The sequence below is a fragment of the Vigna unguiculata genome, chromosome 1 (genome assembly GCF_004118075.2).
Source record: "Vigna unguiculata cultivar IT97K-499-35 chromosome 1, ASM411807v1, whole genome shotgun sequence".
Lineage (NCBI taxonomy): Eukaryota > Viridiplantae > Streptophyta > Magnoliopsida > Fabales > Fabaceae > Vigna > Vigna unguiculata.
The window spans coordinates 40,564,480-40,589,939 of record NC_040279.1 but is presented as its reverse complement, the minus strand read 5'-3'; the positions used below and the strand labels follow the sequence as shown (position 1 = coordinate 40,589,939).

The 25,460-nt window shown below is 34.7% G+C and overlaps 2 protein-coding genes and 1 long non-coding RNA gene across 3 annotated transcripts; 1 reads left to right on the top strand and 2 right to left on the bottom strand.

The window, feature by feature from the left end:
- The first annotated feature begins 1,041 nt into the window (after window positions 1–1,041).
- Window positions 1,042–1,915, top strand: LOC114180432 (probable E3 ubiquitin-protein ligase XERICO). The gene has a single exon (XM_028066753.1). It carries the CDS (start codon window positions 1,195–1,197, stop codon window positions 1,681–1,683), a length of 489 nt encoding a protein of 162 aa, XP_027922554.1. The 5' UTR covers window positions 1,042–1,194; the 3' UTR covers window positions 1,684–1,915.
- A 7,417-nt stretch (window positions 1,916–9,332) lies between these two features.
- LOC114181261 lies at window positions 9,333–11,322 on the bottom strand. Its single transcript, XR_003603777.1, has 3 exons — window positions 11,119–11,322; window positions 10,948–11,018; window positions 9,333–9,595 (listed from the first exon to the last, which is right to left on the bottom strand). It is a non-coding gene; the product is annotated as an uncharacterized LOC114181261 (long non-coding RNA).
- A 6,477-nt stretch (window positions 11,323–17,799) lies between these two features.
- LOC114196042 lies at window positions 17,800–23,521 on the bottom strand. The gene is made up of 7 exons (XM_028086542.1): window positions 23,205–23,521; window positions 22,607–22,692; window positions 21,600–21,746; window positions 21,387–21,495; window positions 21,106–21,229; window positions 20,492–20,765; window positions 17,800–18,327 (listed from the first exon to the last, which is right to left on the bottom strand). Exons 1-7 carry the CDS (start codon window positions 23,326–23,328, stop codon window positions 18,220–18,222), a joined length of 972 nt encoding a protein of 323 aa, XP_027942343.1. The 5' UTR covers window positions 23,329–23,521; the 3' UTR covers window positions 17,800–18,219.
- Between the last annotated feature and the right edge of the window lie 1,939 nt (window positions 23,522–25,460).

Sequence of the window (25,460 nt, the reverse complement as noted above, 5' to 3'; positions counted from 1 at the left end):
TCACTCTCTATACATTAGTTGTTGACTAGCGCCACTTGCCACCAATTGTATCATGTGCTTCTGACTAAGTCCAATTTTCTAAAAAATACAAAATATAAAATTAAATAGCCTTATTATAGATTGATGTGATTATTTGTTTTTGGCAGCCCCAAGACTCCAAGCAAGGATCAAGAATGGATGCATCTTATCCTCCCAACATGTTCCGTGTAAGCATTCTTCTCCTTTCGGTTTTTTTTTTTTTTTTTTTTTTTTTAAGGTTTAAATATATTTTTAATTTTTCAAAACTTTTAGTAAAATTTAAAATAAGTTTTTTTTTTCAAAAATTTTGAATTAAATTAATTTCTTATTTTTAAGTTTTTTAAATTATATTTTTTAAATTTATTTGACATTTCAAACATATTTTTCAGATAACATTAAAATAAATGTGTCAAACAGTATAAACAAACTAAACTACTGTAATGAAATATGTTTAAAACATCAAATACACTTAATCAAATTTAATTAAAATAACTAAATTCATATATTTACATGATTGAAAAATTAAATTAGTTTAAATTTTTTTTAAAAAGAGACTAATTTTAATTTTTTATATAAGTTGAGGGAAAAAAATATATTTAATTTTTTTTTAATGACGTTTTTGGCTGCTGAAGACGTGTTTTGCGTATTTTGTTTTCTACTCAGAAAATTGAGATATTTTATTGGACAAAAATGCCACCCAACAAGTCTTTTTCTTCCAATATTTATATTACAATGTCGTAGTTCTTACTATATTGATATAATTTTGTCACTTAATTTGACCACCTACACATTCCAATTTCCAATTCTTGTTTTCCTCAAACAGCGTACCGTTTTTATTCCTAGTCATTCCAATAATTTTATAATTCTATATTTGCATTTTAATAACATTTTCTCCTCCGTCATTTTATAATTTTTTTTTCCTCGTTCACAATCAAATTACCATGTTTTAGTTTTACGGTATCCTGATATCAAATTTATATTACTATTTTTCTACATTTCATCACGTTATATTCTTCAGCAATACAAAAAGACACATCTGTGTAAATACTTCTTAAACTCAACGAAATAACATTGTGGTTGCAGTGAAGACAAAAAGAAGTTGCTGTTACATATAAAAGGGAAAAAAAGAACAGGATTTGTGCATTAAAGAATCGCTGAGTGCATTTAGCAGGAAGCATGACACCTCTCTCAAAGCTCTTTCACAAGTTGTGCGCCGAAATTATAATCCTATTAGCATCCCTCATAATAGAACTCATCATTCTGATTCAGAAAGTAAAATCATCGTCACGCGCAATCAGCACCCAGCAGTACCTGAAATTGATCGAGAAGAAGAACCCCACGATCTGCTACACCAAAGGGTTGTTGAAGGCGGAACAGGGTGGTGCAGAGTGCAGGGTATGCCTGTGCGAATTGGAGGAAGGGGAGAAGGTGAGAAAGCTGCAATGCCGTCACATGTTTCACAGGGATTGTTTGGACAAGTGGTTGCAACAGTATTGGGCCACGTGTCCTCTTTGTCGGAAACAAGTGGTGCCGGAAGATCTTGTGTTCAAGCACCGTCAGCATCAGAATCAAACAGAGGCAGGTTTTGACGGGAATCATGAAGACAACCTTCCCTATTTTTTATCAGCATTTCGTCGTGGCAACACTCTGCACAGATATTTCTGAAAATTTTACCCAGATTTCTCCTCAACTAACTCATTTTTAGAGATCCAAATTTGTTATTCTTCTTCCTCAGAACAATATTGTTACTGATGTAAACCCTGTTTTATGGAACATGAATATTAGAACACCGATTGTACCTTTCTTCTGTTTCTCTTCACTCTTCTGCTTCCTTCATAACAAGGATACGTTTGTTCGACAAAAAAAAAAATAAAGTTTAAGGTTTATAATTTGTTGATCTAGAAATTGTTATGAAATTTGTCTGTGAGTGGATGAATTTTGGCACCGAAACATAAGATCCAGAGATTGTGGTGGAGGAAAGGCAAGTTCTTTACCACTTATAATTGGATGGTCAAATGAAGTAGTGGAGAAGACATTCATGCTTTAATTTTCTGGTTATGGCTATCTATTCATAATCTACAAGGACCTTTATTAGTATTCTCATAAATTGCTTATTCAATAAGCTTATGGTTCCACTTCTAGAAGCAAATTTTTTGGATTTTTAAGAGGGAAAGAAAATTAAAATGAATAAATTTGAAAATATAAACGACTTGACTTTGAGAGAGAAAATAAATTTTGGCATAAAGTAATTAAATTGAGAGGGAATACAAAAAAAATCTCTGTACTAAAAAATAATTACTGATATAAATTTCGTGCTTTAGAAAAAGAAAATAAATTATTAACATAGCATTGAGAAAAATAAACTAAATTAAATCATTATGCCTTTTATCTTCTGACTTTAAAGAAGTTAGTGGCTGAAATTGTAATCATAAAGCTAATGTTTGGCCACCAATGGATTGTCATCCCAAACCACGTATATATCGATGAATCATTGCCTCTTTTAGAGTAATGAGTAATTAGGTTTAATAAATATTCTAGATATTTTTTACATGTATTAATCTATATCTATAACAACAAAGATGATTTCTTTTTTTTTCCACGTTTCATAATACCAGTTTTATCTTTAGTTATTTTAAAAATTAATTATTTTATAAATAATTTACTTTTAATCATTTTTTACAAATTTCTTTTGTCTTAAATTATTATTTAAATTTTCTTTTTACATATCTTATTTTTCTTTAATTTTATATTTAACAACTATTTTAAAAATTATATATTTATTATTGATCTTAAATTTTTTGAAAATTAAAAAATGCGAATACACATGCACGACAACGCCTGTGTATTCGCTAGTTGTGCCTAATAATTATTTTGAATTAAAAAACATAAACATTTTCTCAAAATAAATAATGTATGTTCAGTTATTAATATTTTGTTAATGTGAAAATGAACCCTTCCAAAACCCTACAAACAAATTTCATAACTCTTAAATATTAGGAAAGAAATTTAACTTTTCCTTTTTAATTGTATCTCTAAATCAACTCGTAACTCCAATAATTCCAATAATGTACCACAAGATAAATAATACATAAAATAATTTAATCACATAAATACAATAAAAAAAGCTAAACAAATGTAAAAAAGAAAAAAAACTACTCAAAGTACACCTAACAGGTCAGTGTTGATGGAAATTATTAGTCTTTCTTTTCTCTACCAACTTAATTAACTGTTGATATGATAGGATGAACTTGTTAATAAATACTCACAAACAGAAAATAAAATAAATGCGTTTTTTCAAAAAGTAAAACTAATTTATGAATAAATTAAAAGAATTTTAAAAAATTAGTATGCTTTTATTCACAGATGAGATGAGATATAAGCTAATTTAACTTTTTAAAACAATTTAAAAAAATGATCTCATTCTTTGTTTATTAGAAATAAAAGTTGGCATAGGTGTGATGTGTTGTGTAGAAGAATAGACGTGGCATTAATTATTGAATGCAGTTGAGAGGTAGATGAACAATTTCAACATCATAGGACACAGAGATGCATCAAATCAAATTGTGTTGAAATTGTTCTAACTTGGTGGGACAATTGCCTGCTAAGTTTCTAACAACACTCTCTCACTTTCACGTCTAAATAATTTCAACACATTTTTACAATTTTATGTAAAAACCAAGGTTTACTCTTAACAAGTGATATAAATATTTTATTATTAATTATAAAATGTTGTTATTTTTCTAAAATGAGTTACAAATATTGTCTATAATTACAATAAATAATTACATTTTTCTCATTTTCCTCTTAAAAATATTATGGAGTTGAACTCTTCTATCTTCAAAAAAAAGTGTATACAAGGCAAAGAATAATCATTGAATATAAAACAGCAACGTGGACCTAATCCAATAAGCCGACACCAACATTCAATAAAATGAATCGGACCAATGAGAAAATTGTGACGTAAACTAAAACAGACTAAAATTGTATAAATTGTATTGTATGTGGTATTAATCGTTGTGACAGAGGTTAAGTGGATCGAATGTTTCGGTTATAATTGGATTATTACGTTTGAATTTTTGTTAAGTAAAAAAATTGTACTCTAATTAATATTTATAACTTTTAGTCTAATAAAAAATGTTGAATCCTAATACATTGATATATTATAAACTAGAATATTTTTAAAGTGGTAATTATAATTGAAAAAAAAAACGATATAATGGTAGTGGTGTTATCTTTGATTCCAGTTTTTATTGATGTCAATTTGAAAACATTTATTCTTTTTCTATCCTACTAAACATATAATAAATTAAAGTAAAGTAAGTGGATTTTATTAGTATGATATATTGGCAGTGGTTGAAATGGTAGGACAACCAATCGATGTGACAATTTACTACTGTGGGTGAATAATTGATTACAAAACCTGCAACACTATTTCTACTCCACCAACTAATCACCACGTATTTCAAACGCAAATTTTTACAATGTTAATTAAAGGAAAATTACACAAAAACATGTTCAAAACATGTGTTTTAGGTTGTTCACCCTCGTTTAGCCTGTGTTTATATCCACTGATGTCAAAGTGGTTTTCTTTACTTCTATAAATTGAGTGATTTTGAGTGATAAGGATGGAAAGTTTATCTTTTTTCCAATCATATGATTTTATTTCTTCTCTCAAGCGGAAACATCGGAAGAAATAACAAAATTTACGTTCTTTTTGTTTTTGTTTTAAATGTTCTTTTAAATTTTATTCAAATTCGTTAAAAAATGTTACACAATTAATTCTTTTTAAAGATATATGTTTCGAAATTTTATCTTATTCTTACTAAATTTGGTCAAACAATCTGTGAGAGCTGACAATATTGATGATGTGTTTCTTCACTTATAAAGATTTTGATGGTTAAGTAAATAAAAAGTTTTTGAGTGGGTATACGAATAAAAGTGGTTATAAACAATAATAATATCATAAATATAAGTTGAGTAAGTACACATACTTATTTAGAAATTTAGGTCATAACTCTTGATCAAGTTATGGTAGTTAAACTATAATTGACTATATACACTCGTGTTAAACGAAAGAAGTAAGTTTTTTTTTTTTTAATTTAATATAATATGAAATATATATTTTGGTTATTTAAAAAAAATATTATTATATTTTTTCTATATATCAAATTAATCATATTTTTACTGAAATCCCTTCACTTTGGTACAAATTATAAGGGATAAAAACACAACTAAGAAAAAGGGTGAATTGATTGAAAATTATTATTTGAGAAATTCAAAGAAAAATAGTAGAAGAATTCCAATATAATGGTTAATGAGCATAAAAAACAACGATGATAATAAGCAAAACCAAAAGTCAAGAACGGACGAATTATTTTAGACTAGATCGTTTTTTTTCTTAAATCTACATAACTAACTTGTGAAGCAAAATTTTTTAATATAATCTTAAATTATCCGATTACAAGAAACGTCTTTGTAACTAAAACAAGATATATAAACAATCCTCTTGAAACATTTTTCAAGAAAATTTACAAATGAAACACTCAATTGTCTTCACTAACTGGTGCACAAAATTTGAATTCAAAAATAAAATAAAAGAAATGTATCACTTGTACCGTGATTGATTTAGAGCGAAAACTATAGCATGATCATGAGTTTTGATGAATCTTAAGCAACTATTTTTCGAACAAGATATAATGTGTAATGCTCCAAAATAATTTCTTTAGAAAGCCATTGAATTCTTTTGAAAATATTGAAAAAGGTGTTCTACTAAAAAGAAATTTGGAATCAACATAATCAGATTATTTACTAATTAAGGGTTTTTTAACATATTTAGTAGCATAATCAATTATTATCTAAAATAATTAATTATTTTTAAAATATGTGAAAATCAGATTTTAAACAACATAATCCATTATCTTTTATATTTTACAACGTCAGTGATTATTATGCCCATAAAAAAACATAAAATGAATTTTCAATGCAAATACACAGTCAAACTAACATTTTTCACTTTTTACATCTTCACAGTCGTGTAAGTGGAAGTTATTTTTGACTTCTGAATTGTGTATTTTTAATTTCTGAATTACACAATCCAAAAGTTATTTGATTTTTATACTGTAAAATGCAAAAATCATATTTTACTTTTAAATTAAACAATTTTTTAAAAATTATATCTATATAAGTAAATAATAATAAAAATCTATTATAATTTAGTCATATTTTGCAAATAATCAATTTACACTAAAATGCATATATGTTACCATATGACTGTTGAAAAAATTCTTTTTTATAATGTTAGAGGCACATTCTAAGCGTGAAAGTGGCTCAAGTTAAGGTGAGTTTAATATAATTTTTTCCTCAACTCAATCAAATTTAATTTGGATAAGTTAGATTGGGTTTATCTTTATTTATTTTTTATTTGTTTAACAGCCGAACTTAATTTGTAATTTGGTTGTGTTAGATAGGAACGGAAGGTTAAGTAATTTTAAAAAATCATTTACCGAAACACTTCTAAATAAATATTTTGCTTGTTTTTTTAATAATTATATGGTAAAGACTATTTATAATAGATACATAATTAATACGTTAGATAAATAATATTTTTAATATATATTTATTATGCAGTTAATTTGTAACAGATTTAATTAGATTTGAGATTCATGAATCTATTTCCCGTTCAAAATTTAATTGAATGCGCCTAAATAATACTCAAATCTTAATACTACATAAGTTACGTTTTCCAAAATAGGCCTATCCGTTAGGGCTCAATAAATAAAAAAGATTTTTGTTGGTCTTCATATCATTATTAAATGGGCCGAAAAGCCCAAATAAAAAATAGCTTCGCAAAGGTAGCACGTCAATTAAAAAACTACTGGACCTAGCCCAAGAAATTTAGATAGTTATATATATATATATATATATATATATATATATATTTCTTGATGAAACCTAAATAAGAAAATTTAAATTTTAACCTTTTTTTGAATTGTATATAATTTGAAAGGTTTTTTTTATACTTTCAATTAAATAATTCAGAAAAAATTAAAATGGAAATTTATGTGTATGGAGGTGCAAGAAGAAACAATTTTAAAACAGGAAGGCCCACTGAGAATCTGGAGATCAAAGCTAAGGCTTAGCTATTTGTACCTTTTATAATGCTAAGTTCATATCCTACAAATCTTGTAAAATATTGTTGACTAAAATGTGATTCCTTTGCGACAACAAGAAAAAATAAAGTGTTATTTTGTACAATGCCATGGAAGTGTGTGAAGCAATAAATTACTAAAGGAGATTAAAATTCTTCACAATAAATGGTGGTAGAAAAAGTTTTATTGAAGCAAATAGATACAAAATAAAAAGTGGTACAAAAAAAAAAGCCATTGTTATCATCATCTACACTTATTATTTCCTTAAAAAAGTGACGTGCATCTGTTCATATGCCTTTTTCTATAAGCATATTTTAATAATGAAAATTAATATAAAAAATTGGAGTAAATTTTTATAAACTAAAATTACATTATGCACAAGTTTTCTTTAATATTTTAAAGGAAATTCTATAAATTAATTTGAATACACGAATATATTGATTTCATATTTCTTCTCTAAATCAACCTATCTTATTATTTGCTTTTACTCATAAGCTAAACAGTTAATTAAACGAAAACGAGCATATCGTTCGGAAAAATGTTTTCACAAATGTATTTTAGAAAACACGTAAAAATGAAATAATTCTTTTCGTAAATTAAAATTAGTTTACCGATAAGTTACCTTACAGAAGATTTAAAATATAATTTATAATCAGAAATGAAGTAATTTTAGTTTACAGATTTGTTTCACATTTTGTTGATACATGAAACAGCAAGTAAAAAAAAGAAAAAGGATGAGCGGGGATTTTAAAGCGGGAAGAACAATTCCCTTTAATTCCATACAATATACAATTATGCACAGCAACACAAAGAAAAAGGAAGATTACAAAAGCAGAAATGACCAACTTGGAATTCAAGCAGAGAAGAAACTGTTAGAAGCAGCAATGGCGATTTGGGTTTTAGGTTCCCAAAGCCGTTTCATAAATTCCTGCTTCTGAACCTCAATTTTGTCCTCCGGAAACGACGATGAGAAAGAAGAAGAAAAAGAAAGGGTGTGAAATTTGGTGGCTGGGAAAGCTTCTTCTCCTTTCTTCAAACATTTTGTTCTCCTCTCGTATTCCTCCGCTACCAACATGGCGATATCAGACATTGTTGGTTGTTGGTTCTTTCTCTCTCTATCCCTATGAGGTTTGTTTGTGTTTTTTGTGAAATCATGTTTAAAGCAAATGTTATTTATAGTGAGAGACTCACCACGCGTGGCCGGTCAACACTTTCAGATAAGGCTCACCCAATTTTTCTTATAAAGTTATACATCATTTTATAGATATTCTTAGAATTATATTTTCCTCCATTATTTGAAGGATAACTTTTTAATCGGATGTTATCATGTATATATTATTTTCTGATAAAATTCATTAAAAAAATAACATTAGCAATATCGATATTTATAGTGGTTTCTTATAGTGGGGTTGGATCATATGTGTCCTTTCAGGATTCCGAAGACTTTCAGAGGAAATACAGAGGACTAATAATGGCCCTTCATCCCACCAATTATTCTATTCATCGTCAGGGCAGGGATGAAGCAACACAATAAGAACAAACAGAAAGAGAAGCGAGAAGTTAAAATTAATTAGATGTTTTATGCGATTAAAAAAATAATTTTATAAAGATGTTTAATTGAATAAAAATATAAATAAAATAGTTTCAAAAGCATATTTAACATTTGTTCTATTACAGCTCTAATTATTGTTTCCTTAAATTGATTATTATAAATAAATACTTTTTGAGGTGTACTTTTATTTATAGGAAAGTTAAATCTAGAAAAAGTAAATTAAAGTTGTAATTATGGAAGGAAGAGTTTAACATAAACTATTTGATTGGTGTGGTCGGTTTGGAATCAGAAAATGACAGTATTGAAACGTGGGACACGTGTAAAATACATGGTATAGAGACGGTATGCACTAACGTCCAACATGCACATGCCCAAACCCGTGTCTGTGTCTGCTTTTGAGTTTTTTCATAATGGATCATTGTTTGGAATCCTAATACCCGGGCCCATTTTAATATGTACGTTTGGATGTAGAAATAACTAAAAGCAATAATTCAGTAAATCAGATTATATGTTGAATACTTTTATTTTTGTCAACTCTATTTTCTCAGTGTAAAAAATAAATAATAGAATAAACCAGGAAAAGAGAGTATACTGTAACGTCCCATTTAATTTAATACGTAAAATTAAAGAAAACGTCACGTGATAAAAGCATAACAACGCGGTCCTGGGGTCCTTAATATCACTCCTACAAAACTAGGCATACCACGATGCCAATGAAGGTGGGATAGTTGTTTAACTAAAAGATTACAATCCGACAACCACGAATACAGGGGCCATAGCCCTAAAGAAAACATGAAAGAAAGAAGCGCGAGATCTAGCCCAGGTGACTAAGCTGTTGGATCATCGTTCCCTTGCTGGCCACGTGAACCTCGCCCATCTGCTCCCATCAACCAAGTTGATGATCATCGCAAGAAAGAACAGCCACATACATCACAACATTACAACAAAACGGGTAAGCTAGAGCCAATCAACATATTCAACATGCAATCAAATATATTTTCATCATCTCATCCACATAGCAACCAAACATGTTATGACTCTTCATTCAATACACTACGACTCGACTCATCCGGATACGTATAACTCGGTCGGATTCAGCGGATGCTTGCACTTGTGTGGATACCTCTGCTCGAACCTGAGCTGCTCGATCCCTGAGCTTTGTAATACAAGTGTTATGATGAATCAAAATCTCTCCCACCACAAGGTTAGCCCTTAATGAGTTTCAGGCCTCCTGCTACTCCCACCACAAGAGTCAGTCCGCTCTAAGTGAGACTAACTGGCTCCTCGGAGCGTCAGGATGCAACCTTACCTTGAATCCTTACCTAGTTATACAGATGGGGCACCACCATGGACACCCACTAGCAGGGGCCATGGAATTACGTCCCGACCACTGAAACGCAACCCCGGAGGTCTCACCTAGAGACCCTAAGGAATTACACGCTGACACGGACCAACATTCATAAATCAGCAATAAGCGAATATTAAATTATATTTTTCAATTCCATCTCAACCCTTGAAGTTCAATCCTCATATCAATCACCTCTCAAAATCCATACCTCTGATCATCACCTCCCCGATGAGTCTGGGGTCTAGTTTCATGTTTATACCATGTTCCTTTAGTTTCAAACCACACATTCATTTCACATGTTAAGTCTCATACCAACCCATTCATCCACAATTCATGAATCATGCCAAAAATATGTTTCGTACTCCATTATATACGTGTCCATCATCACACAATCATACCCAATCAAGACAGATCACTCGGGAAACATCAAACGTCCAAAATATAGCACAGTCTCGCCCAGCATCTCGCTCAGGCTGAGGGGTCTCGCTCAGGCGAGACGTGCTCGCTCAGGCGAGCCTCCCCCTCGCCTAGGCGAGAGCGCCAAAAACAAGGGCATGGGCAACACGGGATCTCGCTTAAGCGAGATCCCTCTCGCTTGGGCGAGTTGCCTGCTCGCTCAAAAGTTGAGCGAGCCGCCCGGGCGACGTTTCGCGCAAAAAACTTAGGCGAGCTCCCTGTTTCATCTCGCCTAGGCGAGATTGACTCGCTTGGGCGAGATTTACAGGTCTCTGTTCTTCACTGTAACAGTCATGCATATCCAATCAACCAGGCATAACAAGCATTTAATCACACCAAAACGAAGGATTCATTCATGAAATCATTAACTCACTCAAGAATAGCCAAGACAACACCTAAAATACTGGAACCCTAACTTCCCGTACCTGGAAAAGGGTTAACAGAACCTCGACACGGGACCTCGGAGCACAGTAACTTGGAAGGCGGACTTGCAAAACTGGCGAAAACAGCGGAGGACACGATTATTTTCGTACTTTAATCGGTGGAAAACGAATGTAAACCTCATAAGGTAAGTACAGTAGGTTAGAGTTACTTACGTGGAGCAGAAATCACTAGACGAGCTCTTGGGATGGACTGGTTCGAGACGAAGAATCGGAATCCTAGCAGAGGGGTGGCGGCTGCTGGGTTCAAGGCAAGGCAAGATCCCTGAAAATGTAGGGTACCCTAGGTTTAGGGCAGACCTAAGGCTTATATACTATGGGCCGGTCTTTAGGCCCAATACTGTAGGGCAGCCCACTAACTTTTGGGGCAGGAAAAATGGGGCCTTACATTCTCCCCAACAAGAAAATTTTCGTCCTCGAAAATTCATCGATGAGATAGGAAGGAGCTATGTTCTCCTTATCTCCTCTGGAAACCACTACTCAAACACGACATATACAACGACTCCCACACCTATAGTCATTGGAAACTTTGCCTCTGTGCTAAGCGACATGCGTCCAACTATGCAAATTAAATTAGTCACTACTCGAAGCACTCCAAATCCTCCAACCTTAAAAATCCGAATGCTCCTCCATGCATGCCCCTCTAACTTGTATCTAACATATTGACTCTCTTTCTATGCGTTCTCTGCTACCTCTTGTAGGTTTTTATCAACTTCTCAGATGACCTTAAGTCTCCAACCAAGGCACGCTCGTATCACTTCACATCACCTTGTTCACTCCTTTATGCATCACTCCACTGACTTGATCACTCTTGAGTGTTGGCCTACTGTCACACCATCAACACTTTTGACCACTTTTATGTATATTGAAACTCCTACATCTTCTTCTCATTTAAACCTTCAACTGCTTTCTTCACCATATCGCATCGGCATCCTATTTTCATCTTTAATCCCCCCCTAACTTATAGGCAACATTCCACAAAACCTCAGGACCATAACTTTTATTGACTTCAAATTTCTAGTCTGGTTCGTACCACGCAACTTCACGATACACCTCAAACTAAGATATTCCGATTTGGTTTTTCTCAACCTTGTTGAGAGGTTCACTAGTGCTAATAAGATGACGAGACTAATGAAATCCCCTCACACATTCTCTTCCCAACCCAAACACTTATGGTTCTCTACCAACTCTCACTCTTACTTCGTCAAATCAAGGATCCTCAATTCCCTTCTCTGACCAAACACCTACTCTCACTTCCTCACCTCCAAGTTGGCACCCTAACTTAAGATCATAACTCAAACCATCCCCTACTTCTCTTGCACAATTCTCTTTGAGCAACTTCATAATTCTAACTTTAACTGGTAACTGAACATCCTTAACTAATACTCATAAGAACGACACCTTTGTTGTTCACAAGTAAGATAGTTCTTTCCACACACCTTTTACCCCTCATAAGTATCACTTGCCATCATCCCGCTGCGCTACTCTGATCACCACAAAAAGCCACTCATTTATTTACTCAAAATGATGCCCCTTTCATGTCTACCGTGACAAGGAATCAATCATCACCGAGAAACCTTCTTCCAAAACTTCTATGCAACTTGTAAAATCATTTGGACTTACCTCTTTATAGTCTTAGCGTCTCATTTTCGCAACATTGCATCCACCCTTCCTAACTATGCGTCCTATTAGGCACTTCATCCTTTGTCAATACCCCTTTCTTGCACATTTTAAAGACTCTGTTCGCACTTGGATACTCGCCGTTAAACCTTGAAGACACAGCTAACATGTTTGAGATTGCCTTACCTCCATCATGTTTTCCTCTCTATACGACCATAGGTCCGAAAAGTCAATCCTCCCTTATCTAACGTTTTTCCTTGAACAATCTATTCCACCACTACCTTTCCTTTGATGTTCACCAAATCTGCTGTCATCATTGTGGTCGTACTCAGCATAAGCCACTACTCCTCCGACATCTCCTCTACCTCCGTGTTTATTTCAGACTCGCTGTAGAAACCATTCCATTAGGGACTATTGTCTCAAGTTTCCTCTTCAGGCACCAATGCAAAGGGGAATTTTATCACACCAAGGTCAAAACTCTGGTACTTGTCCCACAGTACGTCCATAACTCCTTTTCCACTGAGATCCTCTTCGTCTATCATCGACTTTCCCTCGTCAGATGTCTTTGATTCACGTGAAGCTTTGTCTCCACTATTTAGCTTGGTCCATACCTCACACGCCACCATTGAATCATCTCTTTTTAATCCAAGAACACTACCTCGTGGGTTGTCCAGCTCATCAGGATGAGATTGAGAAAACAACTGATTCACCCTTGAGACTACGTCCCAACACCGCATAATTCAGATCGGATTTAAATTTAAATACTTTGATCATCCCGAAGGCACCATATCCTCGAGCGGGTCTCCACTTGGTCGCAATTTTAGCAAAACCATCGTCTCCACCTAAGTCCTCTCTTAAAGACAACCATGACTCCTTTACCATACCGACGACATCAAAAAGTACACGACCTCAAGAAGATTGGTCCTTAGTCCAAACATCTCTCCTTAAGGTGCATCTCTGTATGAGATTCTTTCGTGCTAACCTCTTTAGCATCAATTATCGTAGACATCGTGTCAACCACTCAAAACTTCTCTTTTCATTTCCCTTGTCATTGTGTTATGACATCAGTTGGGTTGTCCTTCCATACGAGAATAATCCTTTAAAGGCTTGCCCTTTCTTCTAGTACGTGAAACCTTTCACTTTATACCCAAGGTCAGATGTCCTACTCATGGGAACTACTTTCCCCTTGAAGCATCCCACTCACAAATTTGGAAATACCCCTCACTACCTGCTGACTATTAATCCTGGTATGAATCCCTTATGCCACTTCCTCCCTATCCATCAATTGTTCCTTCCCTTACTTTGGAACGTCATCTTTCCTGGCTGACCAGTAACCCTCATCCATCCCAGCCTCTCATTAGAGGTTTGCCATCTTTTGCACTTCTCAATCTCCTCCTCTCTTACCCTTCTTGTCGCTAAGCAATTCCTCCACTTTTAGCAACCTCAGATTTGCCAATTGTTCCTCTTACACCACTCCAAGAAGCACTAGATGTGACCATGTGACTATATTCAATGACACTCCATCTAACACCGTATGCATTTTCATAATTCGGAACCCCACCATCGTCGGGGTGTAGAACCAGCTTGATTTCCTCAAACGACGTGGCACTTGCATGCACTGATACTCCTTAATGTTATTACCCTTTTGATTCACTCTCTTTAGAAAACTTGTAGTATCTTTATTTTGGGAACTCTAGCATATTCTCCAGCTTATTAGTCCAAGACGTTAAATCTCAATTCCCTTATCTCTGTAAATACTAGACACAAAGCACAGAGGCGCAGCAAGACAAACTAGACCATACCCAGCAACAATCTATCACTTACTGACAACGAACCCCTTTTTGTCTGTCGCCCCTATTTCCCGAACCATCAGAATTAAGAAAGGAAAACAACCTTTAATCTAGTCATGAGTGTGCACCCTCATTACTCTATCAAGGCGTCTTCTGTTCCTAAACTTTTGGTTTCATTGACAAACTCGACTAGACATGACTACTTACGCCCGCAAAGCACGATAAACCCACAACCTCAGGTCATCCTAAGGACGAACTGCTCTGATACCATAAATGTAACGTCCCATTTAATTTAATACGTAAAATTAAAGGAAACGTCATGTGATAAAAGCATAACAACGCGGTCCTGGGGTCCTTAATATCACCCCTATAAAACTAGGCATACCACGATGCCGATGAAGGTGGGATAGCTGTTTAACTAAAAGATTACAATCCGACAACCACGAATACAGGGGCCATAGCCCTAAAGAAATCATGAAAGAAAGAAGCGCGAGATCTAGCCCAGGTGGCTAAGTTGTTGGATCATTGTTCCCTTGCTGGCCACGTGAACCTCGCCCATCTGCTCCCATCAACCAAGTTGATGATCATCGCAAGAAAGAACAGCCACATACATCACAACATTACAACAAAACGGGTAAGCTAGAGCCAATCAACATATTCAACATGCAATCAAAGATATTTTCATCATCTCATCCACATAGCAACCAAACATGTTATGACTCTTCATTCAATACACTACGACTCGACTCAACTCATCCGGATACGTATAACTCGGTCGGATTCAGCGGATGCTTGCACTTGTGTGGATACCTCTGCTCGAACCTGAGCTGCTCGATCCCTGAGCTTTGTAATACAAGTGTTATGATGAATCAAAATCTCTCCCACCACAAGGTTAGCCCTTAATGAGTTTCAGGCCTCCTGCTACTCCCACCACAAGAGTCAGTCCGCTCTAAGTGAGACTAACTGGCTCCTCGGAGCGTCAGGATGCAACCTTACCTTGAATCCTTACCTAGTTATACAGATGGGGCACCCACTAGCAGGGGCCATGGAATTACGTCCCGACCACTGAAACGCAACCCCGGAGGTCTCACCTAGCGACCCTAAGGAATTACACGCTGACACGGACCAACATTCATAAATCAGCAATAAGCGAATATTAAATTATATTTTTCAATTCCATCTCAACCCTTGAAGTTCAATCCTCATATCAATCACCTCTCAAAATCCATACCTCTGATCATCACCTCCCCGATGAGTCTGGGGTCTAGTTTCATGTTTATACCATGTTCCTTTAGTTTCAAACCACACATTCATTTCACATGTTAAGTCTCATACCAACCCATTCATCCACAATTCATGAATCATGCCAAAAATATGTTTCGTACTCCATTATATACGTGTCCATCATCACACAATCATACCCAATCAAGACAGATCACTCGGGAAACATCAAACGTCCAAAATATAGCACAGTCTCGCCCAGCATCTCGCTCAGGCTGAGGGGTCTCGCTCAGGCGAGACGTGCTCGCTCAGGCGAGCCTCCCCCTCGCCTAGGCGAGAGCGCCAAAAACAAGGGCATGGGCAACACGGGATCTCGCTTAAGCGAGATCCCTCTCGCTTGGGCGAGTTGCCTGCTCGCTCAAAAGTTGAGCGAGCCGCCCGGGCGACGTTTCGCGCAAAAAACTTAGGCGAGCTCCCTGTTTCATCTCGCCTAGGCGAGATTGACTCGCTTGGGCGAGATTTACAGGTCTCTGTTCTTCACTGTAACAGTCATGCATATCCAATCAACCAGGCATAACAAGCATTTAATCACACCAAAACGAAGGATTCATTCATGAAATCATTAACTCACTCAAGAATAGCCAAGACAACACCTAAAATACTGGAACCCTAACTTCCCGTACCTGGAAAAGGGTTAACAGAACCTCGACACGGGACCTCGGAGCACAGTAACTTGGAAGGCGGACTTGCAAAACTGGCGAAAACAGCGGAGGACACGATTATTTTCGTACTTTAATCGGTGGAAAACGAATGTAAACCTCATAAGGTAAGTACAGTAGGTTAGAGTTACTTACGTGGAGCAGAAATCACTAGACGAGCTCTTGGGATGGACTGGTTCGAGACGAAGAATCGGAATCCTAGCAGAGGGGTGGCGGCTGCTGGGTTCAAGGCAAGGCAAGATCCCTGAAAATGTAGGGTACCCTAGGTTTAGGGCAGACCTAAGGCTTATATACTATGGGCCGGTCTTTAGGCCCAATACTGTAGGGCAGCCCACTAACTTTTGGGCAGGAAAAATGGGGCCTTACATATACCATGTCATGTTAGGAAAAATAGAGCATAAGTAAAATAACGATAAAATAAAATCACACTAGTGATACTAAACCTGGACTCTAAAATGTTGGTTTTTTGGGATTGCGAATAAAAAGATAAATAAAAAATATTCCTAACAATTATAAGATGAATTTCATAACTGAAAATCAAAAAATATACAGAAAGTATAATAATAGACAATAAAAAATATAAAAATTTAGTAGGGCATATAATAAAAAAGATTGTATAATAAATAAAATGAGGAGAAGAAACAAAAAATGCGATAAAAGTTTTAAAAAAACGAAAATTATTTTAATTGTATGATGGTCATCTTCCTTTGTTTTAAACGTAAGAAAAACGTGCCCCCTTATCATTACATTACAGCTTTAGTTTCTACCAAAATAGTTTTACGCGTCAATGTAACTCGGTGGCTATCTGTCACGTGCGCAAAAATATACACGTGACTATCTTGTAAACTATATCCGAAAATAAGAGTTATTCTGAATTTTAATCTGTTCCTATATACTGTCCGCGTAGAAAAGTTATTCAGTCACCGAATGAGTCTTTAGGAAATCATTGGTTTGTTACAAGCTTGTATAAAACATGCAAGACCAATGTACTAAAGCAGCTTTAATTTTAAATAACTTCAGCTATAAAATTAACAAAAGCCGCATGAAGTAAAACGTAAAAGAACAAAATGGGAAAGAATGAACTGTTGAAATAATGAAGTTTTAGGTATTAAAGAAGGATAAAGTATTGTATCTATTTGTACTCATAATCCCAACTACATAAGAAAATCATTCGTGAAATATTAAGAAACACGAAAACCAAAGAAATGGAGAGAACTAATCATCAGATATAATCTAAAACTCCAAGAATAAAATAACGATCCTGAGAAGACAAGATATACAAACAAACTCCAAAATTATCAATTTAATCTCTCTTTGTTGAAATGAACAGCGTTTTCGTATGCTTCATTATCAACTTAAGAATGATTAAAATGACGTTATCGCCAGGTAGATGCCTTCCATTACGTGGGACAACAGATTAAACAGAAACAGAAAACGTTGTAGACTAAGAAATAAAGTTAAAGAAACTACAATACTGAGAAAGAGAGTGAAACCAAACATCTTTCCTTGTATCACGGAGCAGTTGTAGGCATGAAATTTTACCGTTAGAATTATTTACAACAAATGCAACAAGCAACCAATAAAACATGACTAACCAAGCAGCAACGCATCAGGGAAAAGAAATGGCGATGTACCTGTAACCGGTTATCGGGCAATCAAGAATCCTCTTTCATTTTCTTTACATAAGTAGACTGTAGGCGTGTGTCAGACATTCACAATTTTCCACATATCAATAGTTCAGCATAAGTGTACAACTCTAGCCAAACTGAATTGAGTGGCTATTACACAATTATCAATTAATAGCAGGTCTTCACGAAAATGACCAGCTTACCAAAACATGGGAGAAGGCCAATGTATCTCTACTGTCATTATTGTCATCAAGTAGATGACTGGTGACTCTTACAAACTCACAGTAGACCCAATGTTTTCAACTGCTGAACATGCTCGGGAGGGAGAGCTGGGGGAGACCAATCAGATCCTGTCAGCTCTCCATCGACGTCTTCAACCACATACTCCTGAGATGAGAAGTGATAATAATTCATAATCAACAATTCAATATGATGTCAGCTTGATCCAGGGCATCATGATGTTTTCATAAAACACGCAATTAACACATGGGATTATTGGTATTATTCATAAATAAATTATAACTAATCACAAATTGTTTGTGGTCATATATAAGCCAGAAGATGCTTCACTACTAACCGCTCCCCGGTTCCAAAACCTCACCCACACAAGAATAGAGACACAGACACGATTAAACACATTTTCGAACAAAAACACAACACATTTTCGAACAAAAACACAGGACAGCACAGCTTGAACATAGCATGTAAAATAAAAAATTAATTTTTTACAATCCCATAACAAAATATTTAAAACATAAAAATTCAAATCTTCATGATAAGAATTTTGCTATTTTATATTTTATGAAGTAATGATAAGGGTCTTTAATAAAATCAAGGTTTATTGGACATTGTTCACGTGATTACATTTGAGGTATTGTCTCACAATTTTGTCTTTAAGATATACTTGATGAGACAAGGGTGTATATAAATTACCATTGACTTTGACTTCTAAGATATAGGAGACTTTTCCGGTATTGTGGAACAAACCCTAAATTGAGTCTAAAGGGCTAGAGTGGTCAGGCTCCCCCTATCTAAAGCATCAATGTTTTGACTTAAAGGTCTAAAACATATAATACCTCAGATGCAATAATACTAATGTGTCCAACGAATCTAAAGTGGATGGAACATTGATATGCCAAGTAAAGGGGCCCAAATTTAGCTCCCTAGCCTCAACAAGGAGGCAAGTTCTAGTACACCCGAAAATCTCACCTCATTTAGAAGTCAAAGCCAATAGTAGTCACACACAGCCTCCTCCCATGATCTACTCAAACTTATTTTAAGGACAAAACTATGATAAAGCCAAGTCTGAACTCCAAAGCATACAATACTAGGATGCAGTGACCCCTAATGAGGTCTAAAAGCCAATAGTAGTCATACACACTCTCCTTCCATGATCTACTCAAACTCATTTTAAGGACAAAACCATGATAAAGCCCAGTCTGAACTCCAAAGCATACAATACTAGGATGCAGTGACCCCTAATGAGGTCTAACGAACTTGTAGTATTCAGAACAACTAATTAAATATTTTTGGTTTTGAAAAGTAACAATTAAGAGGCCCAAAATCAGCTTTAAGGCATCAAGATACAAGACATAAATCAAGCCAAATTACTACAGCCATTTTAGCAACACACTCATACAAAATGAGGGTTGCAACACACTGCCACATACCCCAACATGTCGCCACAGTATCTATGTAAGAGACATGTCCAACACTGGTACATCAGCCTTGCTGTCCCACCAGTTATTAGTAGTGTCCCAGCCCCACCCTAGCTAAATTATACAAGCAATGGAAGAGTAGGAAAAGATTGCATAATGCATGCTCATATGTACTTGGGAGGGCTGTGTGAATGAGACTGAACTTGGGGGATTGGTTTGTAACAAATGCACACAGCAGGTGCATTTTGGTTTGAGAGCAGACTCGGAAAAATGGGGAAGTGAAACAAGCATTTGAGCAAGAGTTTGGAAAGGAGAAAGTAGACCAATTGAAGAGTCTGTCATATCTGTATTTTTCTCACCTATTTTTATACAAAATTTAAAAATCCCATCAATATAATACTATCATATAAGTAGCAGCAAGGATGGATATTAAGAGTGTTTGGCAGTAATTTCCAAATAATGATTCCACTTTTCTATCTATCATTTATTAGACAACAAAAAACTCTTTTCAATTCCATCACAAGTTTACAACAGCTACATAATAATGCATTATAAACGTAAGCTAGTCGCTGAAATACATATACGTTAGCAAAACCATCAGAAATGCCTCGGTCAATATGGCTCTAATGCAAGAGAATCTTAAAAGCAAAGTCAATTATAAAACAATAAAATTTTACAGTTAAGTTTCTTGGCTATCCCATCCCTAATAAATGTTTCTGTGAAGAAATCATATGGGGCTTAAATGCTACAAATTAAACCAAGCCACAGCTAAAAGGCTAATTGTAGATATTGGTTAGTAATTAGCATGACTTTTCAGCTGAATTGCAAAACACTTTTACAGCTCATATAAATACACCAAAGGCACAAGAGAAGATAAAGAAAACCAGACATACCTTTGTTAACATCCTTTTTGCAAGTATGTGATAATGACGTTGCCATATCCGCTGACCTACCATGGTAGCCACCAAAACGCTGTAGAATATCCCAATTACAGTAAAAAGTCCCAGAACAACCAAAGCCATTATGAATAATAATGGTAGCCCAGCTTCCCCGGCACCACCCAAACAGCCACCACATTCAGTTGCCATGGTTCCACAACTCTCAAAGCAAGTAGTGCAATCAGTCCACATACAAAGAGTGCCTGGCAAATGACAGTCTGCACAAACCCTGCAGCAACATCATTTGACACAAAAGTTAGACGTCCGAATCACAAACTCGCTGCTTCATACACAACATTGCAAATTCCTCCATTTTCAACTTAGCATAAGCAACCATGAATAATTAGCAACGTAATTTTATACGTCTTCGAGAAAAAGTTCTTAAAAGAAGGGTCCGCAATATGGTCTAAAATAAATCTTATATATTGCACTCCTAGCAAAGTTTTTGGCATCCTAAAATGAAACAAGAAAACAAGCATTATAATGCAGCCCTATGAAGATGCTGAGAGTTCCATTATGTGTTCTAACAATGACAGAGGCTTGTGAATAGGTAAAATCAAGATTACTACCCAGGTTGACAGCAACAAAGACATAACTCTCTACACGGCTGAGCTAAATCATTGCGAACTCTTCGATCATAACAAGTAATGAAGCACCCAGAAAGACCAAGCAGTGCGAAAAATAATAGAGCTCCTGCATTAGAAATTACCAACAAAAAATTAACCAAAACCAATATCTTTTTGACTTTGGAACAACGAAATTGAACTCAAGGCAATGGAGTCAAAGTAATTCGCAAAAAACAATATCGCATTAGCATTTGATGACACAACTAGAGTTAATCGTAATTTACCACATATGTAGTAAAAGCTCATTTCACTGTCAAAACCCCAGAGAAGACGAAGCCAATATTGCTGGTAACCATCTATTAGATAAACCAAATATGCCAGTGATGCAATGACCTGCATAGGTAATGAAGGGGTTGAATCAGATCACCTAGACACACTCACAAAGTACAAATGGACAAGTATATACATGGCTAGACAAATCGAAACAAATCACCTACAAGCTGGACAGACAGAAAAATAAACAGAATGTCTCTGGTGACAAAAAACCGAAATTTCAGGGTCCGCCATTTCCTATCAGCAGCAACATGAACACGCAAATGGTAAGGAGCCTTGCATGTTGTACAGTGAGCAAAGGCAAACCCTTCCTGCAAAAGAAAAAAAAATTAAGTAATGTATATTTCATAGGTAAGCACTGTAAACTACACCATTTTACACATGGAACTGTTGAGTACAGGAAAAAAAAATTCTGCCACTTAAAATTGGCCACACTTGAACAACTAATGTTTAAGCGGTTGCATATCATAAAAGTACAGATTATTGTCAGAGCTTTTCATAATACAAAATATCCAGGTGTTTCTCCATCTGCGGTTAGTACTTTACACCATACAATACACCAAGTGCACTGGAGGATTTTTTTTTTTCAAAGAAATAGTTCATGGACTACAGGATAAAGACAAAAAAGTTAATTCTAAAGATAATTAATTGGTTACAATATCAAAATATCATCAAAAAAGGGAGAATAGAGTGGAAAACTAAAGATAGCCACTAAACCACGATGTGTCAATGGCAAGAGATTCAAGAGCATGAGAAACATGTTAAAGTCATGGAGAGTAAATCAAAACTGTAAAAAAAAAACCGGGTAAAATAAAATAGGCAAAAAGTACAATTATCACCGAAATAAATGAGTGATGGGTAGCCAACAGACACAGTTATAACTGAAGGGAAAGAATCAAAAGAAAACCACTGAAAGTGACATGAAATGCTGCTAAGCCAACCACATGCTAATACACACAAATTGGAAAATATAATGAGACCAAATCAACAAATGTGAGCATAACAAAAATCATTGGCTAATTGATTAATCAAACAAAAGGTTTACTAACCACCACAAAATCCTCCAGTAAGTTTAGCATATACACTTGCTTCTTGCCACGCTTACTAACATTCAGACAATTATCATCACCTATAAAGTTGTAATGTAATGTAATAAATCATAAAACATTACCTTAATTGCTCGCCAATGATCCAAACATTCTCGGTGTACATATTTGGATGTACCTTTGCACTTACAAGGGGCTATGAAATCTCTACCTGGGTAAAAAAACGGAATGCAGCTGATAAAAGATATCATATACTCCAAGAGTTGGGGATCAACATTCAATAATGAAGCTCACATTAGCAACCATTCTCGACATATTTGCAATACCCCACACATGGAACAACAATAACAGTCCAAGAGCAACTACATACATAATTGCTAAAATAACGAAATTCAAATTCCAACGAACAATGATGTAAGACAGTACTGAATTACTCAAATTCAATAATTAATTACTTTCTCCGTATAATTGACCCAAAATGGGCAGAGCTAGGAGAATAACGTGCCTCTCATCAACTCACACGATTCACGTTTTTGAAGTCTGAATTCTTAAATCAATAAGTAAAAGCAATTTTAAGGACAAAAGTAGAAAAAATCGAAATTACAATATAGAGTCCTTAGAATTACGAAGTGATTGATTCTCACTTCTGAGCACATGAAAGTGCAACTTGCCAAAACCTGAAATCGAAAATCGAAAAGGAAAAAAGTAGGGAAGTGAAATTACCATCGGTTTCGAGACAAATTCGGCATTGGATTTGTTCGGAGGGACCAGCTTCGAGGTCGATCTCGGAAGGGTCAGTGAGAGGAAGGGGAGGGACGAGAGGAGAAGAGTCTGAGTGATCGGCCATTAAAATCCAGAGGGTAGAAATGTCAAATGATAGATGCTGAATCAACTTTTCTTCAGCGAAGCCATAATTCTAATTCATAATCCTTAGCTTAGATTACAATTTAGAACTCAGGAGAAGAAGAAGAAGAAGAATCTCCCTGATCCTTCTCTCTCTCTCAGACTTAGAAGTGAGAATTGATTTTTCAAGTGTTCGTTATCAGCGTAAACAAGGTTATGCGTGAACCGTGAGATCGTGAATTCCCAAAACTAGCCATTGGATTTGGGAATGATGAAATGTTCATTTTCATTTTTATTTAATTTAAAAAAAAAAAAACTTAATTACACGGTTCACGGTTTTGTTATTGTAAAAGTATCAAAATAATTATAACTGCAAAACACATAAATCAGGTGTGAGATTATTCCTATTACATCAATATTATTTCAAATTAAAGTTTTTGAATATAAATTTTCATAAATTGAAAGATAACTTTATCAGAGCAATACTATTTTTAATCGGCGTCAATGCTAATATATATTTTTATATTCCCATTGCATACTGGTTGTTTTTGGTAGTAGCAATTTAGCCCTGAGCGTTTGAAGAGAAGAATTATTCCTGGGCTTAAACGACGACTTCAATCGTTTGGGCTTCAACCATAACTAGATTCTGGGCTCATTACAAATCTGTCTCTGAAAAATAAAACTACATTTGTTTAACGAAAATAATTCTGATTTTACATTTTTTTTTGTTTTTTATGATGAATAACTTGTACGACGCTTATGTATAAATTTATTTTCATAACAAAATTCTTAGTTAATAAATTTCATTAGCACTTTCTTTTTAAATTAAGATACTAATGTCACAATTGTTGTTAAAAACAGTCATTGTTTTTTTAATTACATGTCATGGTAATTTATAAAACAATACCAAACGCATTTCCGTAACAACTTCTACACACACACACATATATATATATATATATATATATATATATATATATATGAGTGTACACTCACTTAATAACTTGATATAATAATGTTAATAATATTTATTTTATATTGTGTTCCTGTCTTGTATTGTATGTTTCCTCTTGTGATGATCACCTATTCGGTGGGAGGAAATGTGGTTGCAGTGCCAAAGGTGCTTCTAGAGGATGAAGAGTCATCGTTTTAGTGTTGAGAAGGAGGTTTCCAGTGGGAGCTTTAGCAGTGGTCAGTTTAAGTATAGAGTTTATTAGTTTAGTTTAAGTGTATAAGTGATATATTTTTATAGTCATATCTTTTGTAAGACTGTATTAATATATTGTGTACACTGGATTATCTATTTTTGAACCATGATGAAACTCCCTATTTTTATTAGTTTTAAGCTACTGAACTTAGGATGTTACATATATATATATATATATATATATATATATATATATATATATATATATATATAATTTATTAAGCTATTAGAAAATATAATACACTATGATTTTGTAAAACAGTACACAATATATTTTGTTGTGATTAAATGGTTCAATCTACAAGAAAAATCGATATTACTGACGGTCAAAATCCGTCGATAATGATAAAAATTTGTCGTTAAATTAACATTACCAATGGATCATCGACAGTCAAAAATCTGTCAGTAAAATGCTTGTCGATAATTAATTTTACCGACGAAAATCATGTTCCGTCGGTAATTATCAATGAAAAAATTCATCGGTAATTATCAACAAAAAAATCCGTCGATAAATCTATCGGTAATTACATATGCAAAAATCCGTCGGTAAAATCTGTCGATAATTATCAACCGAAAAATCTGTCAGTAATTACTGACCGAAAAAATCGTCGGTAATAACCAAAAAATTCGTTGGTAAATTTGTTGCACTGTTCATCTTCTTCCTCCTTCCTCTTTCAATTTTTTTTTATTTTTTTTCGTGGTCACCGTCGCTGCCACCGTCAATGCCGCTGCCGCCATCGCCGCCGCCGCCACCACCGCCGCTACCGCCGTCTTCTTCTTCTTCTTCTCCTTCTTCTTCTCCTTCTTCCTCTTCTTCTTCTTCTCCTCTTTCTCCTTCTTATTCTCCTTCTTCTTCTTCTCCTTCTTCTTCTCCTTCTTCTTCTCCTTCTCCTTCTTCCTCTTCTTCTTCTTCTCCTCTTTCTCCTTCT